General features: G+C 42.1%; 1 protein-coding gene across 7 annotated transcripts in view; it reads left to right on the top strand.

Moving 5' to 3' along the window:
* ryr2a (ryanodine receptor 2a (cardiac)) overlaps window positions 1-11259 on the top strand; it is a 252899-nt gene that overhangs the window by 112459 nt on the left and 129181 nt on the right. For 5 of the 7 annotated variants that reach the window (XM_020611711.1, XM_020611712.1, XM_020611709.1 and 2 more), the window contains 10 exons: window positions 39-186; window positions 369-472; window positions 716-820; window positions 990-1164; window positions 4057-4265; window positions 4498-4674; window positions 6323-6468; window positions 6577-6691; window positions 6856-7016; window positions 10789-10948. In XM_020611711.1, the coding sequence (XP_020467367.1) occupies window positions 39-186; window positions 369-472; window positions 716-820; window positions 990-1164; window positions 4057-4265; window positions 4498-4674; window positions 6323-6468; window positions 6577-6691; window positions 6856-7016; window positions 10789-10948 (1500 nt within the window). The remainder of the gene's footprint in view (window positions 1-38; window positions 187-368; window positions 473-715; window positions 821-989; window positions 1165-4056; window positions 4266-4497; window positions 4675-6322; window positions 6469-6576; window positions 6692-6855; window positions 7017-10788; window positions 10949-11259) is intronic. The other 2 variants (XM_020611714.1, XM_020611710.1) reach the window with 1 other exon arrangement.

Below are 11259 nucleotides of genomic sequence, written 5' to 3'. Positions count from 1 at the left end.
AACTCCTTTGTATACTTTTGTCTTTTGATGCTTGTCAGGATGTGAAGAATCGGCGAAACCCTCGTCTGGTTCCTTACACTCTGCTGGATGAGAGAACCAAAAAGTCCAACAAAGACAGTCTGAGAGAGGCCGTCAGGACTCTGCTGGGTTATGGATACACCCTGGAAGCTCCTGACCAGGACCATGGTACAATACTTACCAATTTATTCAGTGACTTCTCATTTATTTTATGATACTGTATATGTGGTGCAAAAGTGACAACCTTGTTTACACATGTAAAACAATGAAATGCAAGATGTTATTTTTCCATGATTATATATCCATATTGCCATCTTTCCCATTCTCTCTCCCTGCCCTCTCCCATCTAGCAGCTCAGTCTGACCTCAGCAACATGTCTGCTGAGAGGTTCCGCATTTTTAGAGCAGAGAAAACCTACTGTGTAAATGCTGGAAAGTGGTACTTTGAACTGGAGGTAAGAGGAGATGATGGTATTGCTCTAAAATATATCAGCCATTGGTAGATGGAATTTTAATGCTTACTGTAATGATTATTAGAATTTTAACCTATGTTAAAGTTAATTCCAACAATATTTAACAGCATTCACAGTAGCCCTCGATGCGCTAGGGTAACAGACTGCTGGAGGAAATGGTACAACATTTTTCCAAGATGTTGTTGCTATTCCACATATGTTTTTTGATTAATTGTAATCCTTCAGGTGTTGACAGCAGGAGAGATGAGGGTGGGCTGGGCTAAACCAGGATGCCTCCCAGACCAAGAGCTGGGATCTGATGACCAGGCCTTTGTGTTTGATGGCTTCAAGGTGACTGGATTTTCTTAGCTCTTGCAGTCATATTACACATCCCATTTCCTCAGTGCGTATCACTGAAATTTATGTCTTCTGCTTACTCAGCACTGAATACAACCCCAGCTTGTGCTAGATTTTAATATTCTCAAAATCATTGGTCATAAATGTATTTTTATTTTCCCAGGTCCAGCGCTGGCACCAGGGGAATGAGCACTTTGGGCGTGCCTGGCAGGCAGGGGATGTAGTGGGCTGCATGGTGGATCTGAATGAACACACCATGATGTTCACACTCAATGGAGAAGTCCTGCTGGATGATTCTGGCTCTGAGCTGGCCTTCAAGGACTTTGAAGCTGCTGAAGGTCAGGCCTGTGTTATTGAAAACACATATGAATGCTTTCATCCCTTGTGGGGACTTGTGCTACCTACCTGAAGCAACCTGGCTGCATTGCAAGGGCTGTGGTGCATCTCTTTTGTCTTGCTGGTGTTTAGTACCAGGTGGCTTTTCTCACACCACTCCACAAAGTCAGTAACAATCCCCCTGTATTCCCCCTTGTACCCCCCAGATACACATCCAACAATAGCAGTGTCATCTGAGAACTTTTGTAGATGACACTGGTGGGAGTTGTACTTGAAGTCTGACATGTAGCGGGTGAACAGAAAGGGGGAAAGCACCGTAACCTGGGGCGCCCCTGTGCTGCAGACTACCACGTCAGACACACAGTCACGCAGCCTGAAAAACTGAGGTCTGTTTGTGAGGTAGTTAATGATCCATTCAGACAGGTGTTGGTCCACGCCTGCCCCCTCCAACTTCCCCCTCAGCAGTGTTGTACCTCGTACTTTTTACCATACTGACTCTGAGAGACGAGACAGTCCAAGTAACTTCAAAACAGTGCTGATTTATTCAAAGGATCACAAGTAAAATTAACATTGCACGCTCAGGTATCTTGCACCTCCAAACTGCTCGCAGGCAGATGTAAGATGAAAGACCCTGAACCCACCAGGCCTATACATTATATCACTTCGGTTGGGCTAGCCCCATACTACACAGAAACGTCAACCGAGACGTCTCTGTTACCAGCTCTGCAGCTGGTCATAGCAGTAGTCAAAACATGAAGTAAATCAATGTGTGTGTCTGTTGGTTAAATGGTGTGTAACTAAAAACATTCTCACAGACTTCTAGTACATGTCGTGACTTAAACATAAGAACATATTATGGCTAAGGCTACAGTTATACACGTCATAATAATAATATTAAACACCCTGTCTGCTGACAGTCATCAACTCTTCTCTCTAGTTATCCTTGACCAGATGTACCCTGTAGAAACTCATAAGCATGACTAAGCATTTAACAGTCTAACTAGACATCCTATCTCCACTAAACATTTCTAATACAAAAAGTATCAGTACAGCCTGACAGTAGCTTAACATGCTCCTGGAACCTGGCAACAACTTGCTATCATCAGGTCTTAGCTGCCAGAACCAATGGAAAAAGTGTCTTACTTTAATCATTTGCATTAGGAGTGACCACCTGTGTCTTTAGGACAATCCTCTCCATGGTCTTCATCAGGTGGGAGGTCAGGGCAACGGGTCTGTAATGGTTTGGCTCCTTGGGATGAGTTATTTTAGGAACTGGGACAAAACAGGATGTCTTCCACAGAACCAGAATTCTCTCCAGGCTAAGACTCAGGTTAAACATGTACAGGACCACTTCACTGAGCTGGTCTGCACACTCCCTGAGGACCCTGGGGCTGATGTGGTCAGGGCCTGTGGCCTTCCTGGCTTTAATCCTCCTTAACTCCCTCCTGACCTGGTCCACCGTGAAGCTGAGGGTACGGGTGGGCGGTGACTGTTCAGGATCTGTGGGCTGTTGAGAATCCCCCATGACAGTGGGAGGAGGGGCAAGATCTGGCTGAGGTGTGAGCAGCTGTAGCTGCGAGGAGACAACTGACCCGGAGAGGTGAGATGGGGGGCTGGCAGGGTGAGGGCTAAGGACTGGGTAGAGTCAAATCTGTTAAAAAACAGATTCAATTCATTTGCCCAGGCCTGGTCTCCTGCAGCCTGGTGACCATCCCTGCTACCATTTCTGTGACCCGAGATGTGTTTTAGTCCTTTCCACACCTTGCGTACAGTACGTTGTTATTTTCCATGCTCTGCTCCAGCTTCTTCCTGTAGCTAGCCCTGCACCTCTGGATCATGTACTTTAGCTCCTGCTGCACCCTGCTCAGCTCCTCCTTGTCCCCTGATAAGAAAAACCTCTTCTTCTCATTCAGCAGTGCCTTTAACTCGGGGCTCACCCATGGCTTGTTATAGGGAAAACACCGTACTCTTCTGGATGGCACCGTATTTTCCACACAGAAGTTTATGTAATCTGAAATATAGTGTGTGAGGCCATCTATGTCCTCTCCATGAGGACTACAGAGGATGTCCCAGTCTGTGGTGTTAAAACAGTCCCTCAGCTGCTCAATTGCCTCCTCTGTCCATACCTTTACTACCCTGACCTGAGGTGACACCTTTTTCACCACTGAGTATACACAGGAAGCAGGTGGACAAGGTTGTGGTCTGAGCGACCTAGAGGGGGGAGGGGGGCAGAGGTGTATGCATTTCTGGCATATGCATACAGTAGGTGCAGTAATTAACATACTGTTTGAAGTTAGGGAGGGTGGCAGAGAAGGGGAGGGAGGCATGGTTAAAGTCCCCTGAGATGAGGATTAAAGCATGTGGGTGTTGTGTCTGCAGCCAAGACATGGTGCTCTGCGCGTGCTCGCAAGCAGATGGTAAATGGTCTTATACTTGTATAGCGCCTTTCTATGCTTTACAGCACACTCAAAGCGCTTTCACATTATTCAGCCATTCACCCATTCGCACTCCCAAGCACTCACGCATTCACACACCAGTGACATCACCGGGAGCAACTGGGGGTTCAGTGTCTTGCTCAAGGACACCTCGACATGTTGACTGGACAAGCCGGGAATCTAACCGCTAATCCTCCGGTTAGGAAACGACCCGCTCTACCTCCTGAGCCACAGCCGCCACCATCACCACAATTACATGAGAGTACTCCCTGGGAATATAGTACGGCCATGCACTGACAGCTAATAGTTCAATGTCTCTGCTACAGAATTTTTCCTTAACAGTAACATGTCTGGGATTGCACCATCTGTTATTTATGTACACAGCTACCCCCATAATGTTACACCATGTAATGCATGTAATGATTAATCACAGTATTTGGTTTCTTCTGTGTGTCTCAGGCTTGATCCCAGTCTGCAGTCTAGGTGTGTGTCAGGTGGGCAGGATGAACTTTGGTAAAGATGTCAGCACTCTTAAATATTTCACCATCTGCGGCCTGCAGGAAGGTTATGAGCCCTTTGCTGTCAACATGAACCGAGATGTCACCATGTGGCTCAGCAAGAGGCTGCCACAGTTTGTGTCTGTCCCCACCAACCACCAGCACATACAGGTGAGGTAATTCACCTAGAATGCACTCTGTACTCACTTAGGACCATGTACTACCTTTTAGCATAACTTTTAATTGTAGTGAACTGAAATTGAAGATACATTTTTTTATACGTATACATTTTTTTTCAGTCTATGATAAATGTTAGCTGAGTCTGATTGTAACATGCAGAACTGTTAGTGCAGGCAAATAATGGAGACAGAGCAAATGACTTGTTTTTTCTTTCCATTTTCAGGTGACAAGGATAGATGGGACCATGGAATCATGTCCATGCCTAAAGGTTACCCAGAGATCATTTGGATCACAGAACAGTTACACTGACATTACCTTCTACAGACTGAGCATGCCCATAGAGTGCGCAGAATCCTTCTCCAGATCCTCGCCCAATGGCAGCCTCTTCTCACTAAAGAGGGTAACTCATACACATAGATGTTTGTTTTCATTCATCGTGGGGACTTTTCAGTGACTTATATTCAATTCCTGGAGACACAGCAGTGCAGTGGTTAGCACTGTCGCTTCACAGCAAGAGGGTTCTGGGTTCTGACTCGGGGCCTTTCTGTGCAGAGTGTGCATGTTCTCACATGGGTTCTGCATGTTTTCACATGTGTGGTGTGTTCACGTGGGTTCTCTCCAGGTACAGTACCGGCGTCCTCCCACAGTCCAAAGGCATGCAGCTTAGGTTGATTGGTGACTCTAAATTGCCTGTAGGAGTGTGGGTATGCTTTGTGTGTGTGTGTGTGTGTGTGTGTGTGTGTGTGGTCATTTTGTCTACATGTCAACCCTGAGCCGAGTCCCCAGAGTGAGTAACAATGTTTTGGTCCACACAATGTGAATAATACTAGGAGCACACACACACACACACACACACACACACACACACACACACTCAAAAGCAATTCATGTGCTGTGTAGCAGATTCCTCTCTCATGCAGTATGCATTTTTTGATAGTTTATATACTGTATACACTGTATTGCCAAAAGTATTCACTCACCCATCCAAATCATTGAATTCAGGTGTTCCAACCACTTCCATGGTTACAGATGTACTGTATGTGTGTTTTCACATGGTGCTTGGGATGTGTATGAATAATTGATTATTCAGTTTGTCAAAAAGGTCAGTGTTGTCGAATATTGAAAAAATATCAAATCATTTTTGGACATGATTTTTTTTTACATCATAGAGTAATGGAATTAAGGTTTTTGACACTGTTTCTGCCTGAATACATTTATTTTTACATTATAGAGAAGCCAAAATTTTTTTTATGGTATTATTTCTGCCTGTGTGCTACACACACAGTTTCCCAAGAGAGCAGGTGGGAGCTCTGACGGCATGAAGTGAAATGTGACTTTATTTTACACATCAAAGTTGTGCTCATTATGCAATATGAAGTTATATTTCCACAATTCTACCAGCACAACGAGAAGTCATTTACAACATTGCCACAAAAATATTAAGCCTCAGCAGCAAAAAGACAAGATGGAGCAACAATTAAAAATGACTGGATTTGTTTGTAGCAGTGATGACTTCATGACTAATTGAATAATCAACTTTAAATGGACAGATTATTCATTTTCAAAAAATAATTCTAATGGCCATTCCTGTTTCATAGCACCACTGATTAGTTAGTCCAGTTATTAGTTATTATGATTTCCTAATACAAATATAGTACCTTGCAGTACCTTAACTATAACATCAGTGAGCAGATCTTGACAACATAGGTTAAAATAAAATGTTTGACTATGAAAACCCAAATTAAATTAAATATAATGTATATTTTTGTAGAACAATGTCTCCTCCCCATCTGACCCATTATATATCTCATCCTGTGGTCAACATGCAGAAGCAATTCAAATCTCAGCAAACAATTTCTAAATAAAAATTGACACTGAACCTTATGGGGTTTGTTTGTAGCTTGCTCAGTTTCCTACCAAGTTACAGTATGTGAAAAGGTGGCTGCCAATAACAGGAAAGTTCACTAATGTCTCAGGTTTACTTGCAAGTATAAACATTAAGGTTGGGTATATGGTGGAAATATGTGTGGTGTGTTCACTGTCTGCAGGATCTAGAAGATTTTGAAAATGTGTCAGACTTTGAGGTCCTGATGAAGTCACCTCATGGTCACAATGGTCCCAGTGGCCCTGAAAGAGATGAATTCAACAATCACAAAGATTATAACCAAGAGAAGCCATCTAAGCTTAAGCAACGGTAAACTCTTTGTTTCCAGTAGTCTTCTGCGCTGACTTTTGCACACTACTGCTGCTACCCAGTGTTTGATTACTATTTTAAACTTATACCAGTCATCTGTTCTGCCAGGTTCATGTTGAAGAGAAACAAACCAGACAACAGCTGTCCATCATCTGCTCGACTATCAGAGGAAGTGATGGCTGATGACAGAGATGATTATGAATTCCTCATGCAAGCCTCTACAGTAAGGCAATATGTTGTAAATTTAAAATAATACAAATAATTTAACAAAAGAGTTTTTAATACCCTGTATTCAGTTACTGTTTCCTAATGTGAGTATTATGAAGCCCTTCAAGAAAAGCAAGGGCAATGTAAACGTAAATTGCCTGCACCTCTCTCTTTGTGCAGCACTATTACTCAGTGCGGATCTTCCCTGGTCAGGAGCCCAGCAGTGTGTGGGTAGGCTGGGTAACCTCTGACTTCCATCAGTATGACCCAGGCTTCGAGCTGCACAAGGTCCGAACTGTCACTGTTACCCTGGGAGATGAGAAGGGCAAAGTTCATGAGAGGTTAGTCAAGTTCTAGCCAAATTGTAGCTTACGGTACATTCTTCCCTTGTTACAATGTTATGTGCATGCATGTGTCATGGAGGCCACATTCCTTCTTAAAGCTACACCACTTGATTTTAAAGATCAGCACACATTCAACCAGGCAGGAGGAGCTAATCACTTTAAGTAATTTGACTGCTTTAGTGAAATCTTTATTGCACACTTTGGTAAAAAAAATAAATGCAGTTTAATAATGTCTTTTTCGTCAGCACAGGTGAAAGATGACTTTATACCCTTCACAATCTATAGGATCCTTTATTATATGCCTAGCAACATACAAAATATTACTTTATATCTCATAATGACTAGAAATCAGCTGCAGAATGGAACAGGTTCTTTAAGCAACAATCCACTGAGTTTGTGTGTTTTTCAGATGTAATTGTAATGGGCCCTATTTTCACGGCAGTGCAGCAACCAGTACAAGCAAAGCTCTGACAGTTTGGTAGTTTCCTGAGCTTGAAATTTACTTTACCCCTCTGTGCAGTATTTTGATAACCTGTGCAGAATGTAAGGTGCACAGGTAGGATGAAAGGTCAAAGGTAACAATCAGCTGGGTAGTTCATTCAAATGACAGGAGTCGTTGGTATTTTAGAGGAAAATGTGTCTTAAGACTTTGCACTGACAACAGATGTCTCAGAACTATGTCTATTTCTTGAGCATGGTTTTATCAACATCAGCTAAGAAAATACTCAAAGAAAATGCAGACACACACAATTAAGTTCAAAACATAAATAAGTAATTTTCATGATGTTTATTTCCTAGCAATAGCTAAATAAAATCACCATAAAAAATAACATTTAATATTGCTAAATCAGAGACTAATCTGTTGGTCCCTGCTGCTGTATTCTGAATGAAAAGTGTCTCCTACAGTTCATTAAATCTCTGCAATCATCTGAAGGCTCGCAGGTCTCTCTTTGATAAATCTGCACAGTCTGATTTGAGAACTACCGAGCCAGAGTGCACTGACATTATGCATGTCCTTTCACTGTCTTTACCTGGTGTTTATGTAGGAGGCAGGCAGGAAAACAGCTAGAAAGTCACTCCATATACGAAAAGGGAGATCTTATTCTCAGCATAGATGAAAGTTTGAAGAGCTCAGACCAGGGCTATGATTCTTAGTTCAGGTTTTATTAATATTAAGTTCAGTTGCAAAGCAACAGAGGATATGAACAAATGGACAAAAGATTGTTAGTGTTTTCCTAACTTTTATACCCCTTACCTATACTTTGTTGTGTGACATAAACATAATCCATTCAAACCACATAGGTTTCTGCAAAGTAAATTAATCTAGCAAGGGCATTTCTTGCCTGAACCCTTGAACCCTTACACACTGCGTACATCTTTTCATTGACTAAAGAGCAGTCCAGAGGATACATCTAGAACAGACTGTTGTGGGTCCTTATGTTTTGCCCTACTGTATATTGCAACACTACCGAAAGATTACGAATGATTATAAAACCACCTAACAAAGAGATTTTCAAAGTGTGTGAAACTGCGCCTTCCCTCGGAGGACATCATAAAAACAGTGCCTCCCACACCCACTCCCCAAAATTAATACCTTATTGTTACTGTTGGTGTACCCCGCATTGAACAGTACTTCTTAAGAAGACTGGCATATCATTTGGGTGAAATCCAGCAACAAGTGATTAACCAAAGAGTGCAGGATATCAGCATCCCTACCAGTGAGGAGGAAGCAGAGGGTAGCACCAAACAGCAGAGTCAGGAGGGTGGTGAGAGTAGGCAGCCAAAGAAAGAGAAGGGTCCAGAGCAAAACCCCAAAGTAAATTAGCCTAGGGCTAGTGAGAGGGACATATAGACATTTAATTCAGATTTGGTATATGGTGTTGCAGCATTGAAAGGGACAGTTGAGAAGAAGCTAGAGAAAATGGGAGATGTAATTTATGAATAAGGAGTGGAAAGGTTTAGAGTTTGCGAGAGTAGAAATAAAGCAGCAGTAGAGATAGTAAAGTCAAGGTGGCAGCAGCAGATTGATAGGCTTGTTGAAGAACAAAGACAGCTTACAAAAGCAACAAAGTGAAAATAATTTGAAAAATGACCTGAAATCTAGGTTGGCAAATCTAAGGAGAGCAGAAAGATGGAAAAAGGAATGTGCTAGGGCAGGTTTTATAACAATCCATATATGTAGGTTCAATAAAACATTATTTAATAAGGAGAGAAAAAGGAATGTGCTAGGGCAGGTTTTATAACAATCCATATATGTAGGTTCAATAAAACACTATTTAATAAGGAGAGAAAAAGGAATGTGCTAGGGCAGGTTTTATAACAATCCATATATGTAGGTTCAATAAAACACTATTTAATAAGGAGAAAAATGGCACCTTGAAACTGCCTAAGAGACAACTAGAGGCTTACTTAGAAAAGATGCATGCAGATAAAGATGGGGACAGGAAGCCAGATCTGCCAGTAGATATGCCCCCCACTGGGGCAGTAGAACACCCAATGAACATCAAAGGACCAACACTGAAAGAAGTGGAAATGGTAGTTACGTGACCAAGAGTGTGCCCTATAAGCTATATGAATACACTACAGATATGTTGAGGTTTTTGCGGAGGTTTATCAGAGTAGCATGGAAGAAGCAGCTCGTCCCTAATTCATGGAGAAGAGCAGGAGGTATTTTTGTCCCAAAGGATAAAAGATTCGGTTGAAATCGGCTAGTTTAGGCCTATATGTCTTCTGAATGTGGAAGGCAAGATTTTCTTCAATGTAGTGGTCCAAAGGTTGTCGAGCTACCAAGAAAAGAATACGCTCACTTCAATGCAGAAAGCTGGAATAGCGGGTTTTTCTGGCTGCTTGGAGCACACAAGCATGATCTAGAATCAAATTCAGTCAGCAAAAATTATATTTACAATGTTGCAAATCACATTTATTCACATTAATATTTGTTTTTTTTCTGTTGCTACCACAGATCATTGGTGAATGGAGCTCTCAAGCTCTAGCTAGCAAGTGGCGTTAGCAGTTAGGGTGTGCAGAGCCACATACTGTAGAAGTAGCATCTATTCAAAACATTCACCTGTAAATTAGGTCAATATGTTAAAATATAAATGACCCTTTTAAATATGTACGGTGTAGCTTGGTGAGGAATGGGGGAGCTGTATTATGTATTTTTATAGCTAAAAACCACATGCTCTCCAAAAATAATTAAGCAAGCCAAGTCAATGGACAGAACAACACCACCGATGTTATCAGTTCAGTGATCACAGTCATAAAAGAAGAAGAAGAAGAAGCAGCTTTATTTTATTGTCCTTGTAACACTGTGACATGTACAATGAAATTTTGTTTGGAGCCGAGGGTCCCAGGTCACTGCGTGCGTATGCAGCGCCATCATGGGCAACTTTAAACTTGACTTTCAGCTCAAAAACACTAACTTTTATCCCGGATGATGGTTAGGGAAGCACGGGGTGTAGTTCCCCTTAGGTTATGACAGTGGAAGCACAGCTATACTGTCATTAGCTAGCACCACTGCAAATAACACACTGTGGCAGTGGAGCTTCATCAGGACTAGTCCATGAAAATCTAAATAATCATCATCTTACTTCCTCCGTTTTTTGGCTCACCCCAGACTCTGTCTCCTCTCTCACTGTAGGTACTACAAATTGATTCCTTTTTGCCTCACACATAGCCTAGTGGAGGCACACCTCACACTTTGAAAACCACTGGCCTAACAAGTAAAAAGCTGAGTAACTGGTACATGGTGTGTTTTTATGTTCTCCAGTATAAAGCGTAGTAACTGTTACATGGTGTGGGCTGGAGAGAGCAGCAGTCCTGGTCAGGGGAGGAACAACAATGGCTTGGAGATTGGCTGTCTTGTTGACACAACAAATGGATTACTGACCTTCACCGCCAATGGCAAAGAACTCAGCACATATTACCAGGTAAATTGTTGATATATTGCTACAGCTTTTTGAATGTTCCTTTTCTTTGACTCCTTTCTTCCTTTTGCGTTGTGTTTGTGTTTTGTTTTTTTCTAACATTGGCCCATCTCACTATAAAAGCTTTACGTGTCTGTTAATGACACACTGGCTCACCCACTCAGAGGTTAAGAACCTAACCTGCTTTCTTCCTTTCAAAGACAACAACAAAAATGTTCTTTGGTGATATCCTTTTTTCTTATGCTAAAACTTATGGACAGCGACTACTGCCTCTGTTTGAAAGCTGCCTTGCCTTGTATAATAACTAAAGACTC

Source organism: Monopterus albus, unplaced genomic scaffold (assembly GCF_001952655.1).
Source record: "Monopterus albus unplaced genomic scaffold, M_albus_1.0 scaffold117.1, whole genome shotgun sequence".
Lineage (NCBI taxonomy): Eukaryota > Metazoa > Chordata > Actinopteri > Synbranchiformes > Synbranchidae > Monopterus > Monopterus albus.
Note: the sequence above shows the minus strand (reverse complement) of the source record. Positions and strands in the feature narration are given on the sequence as shown.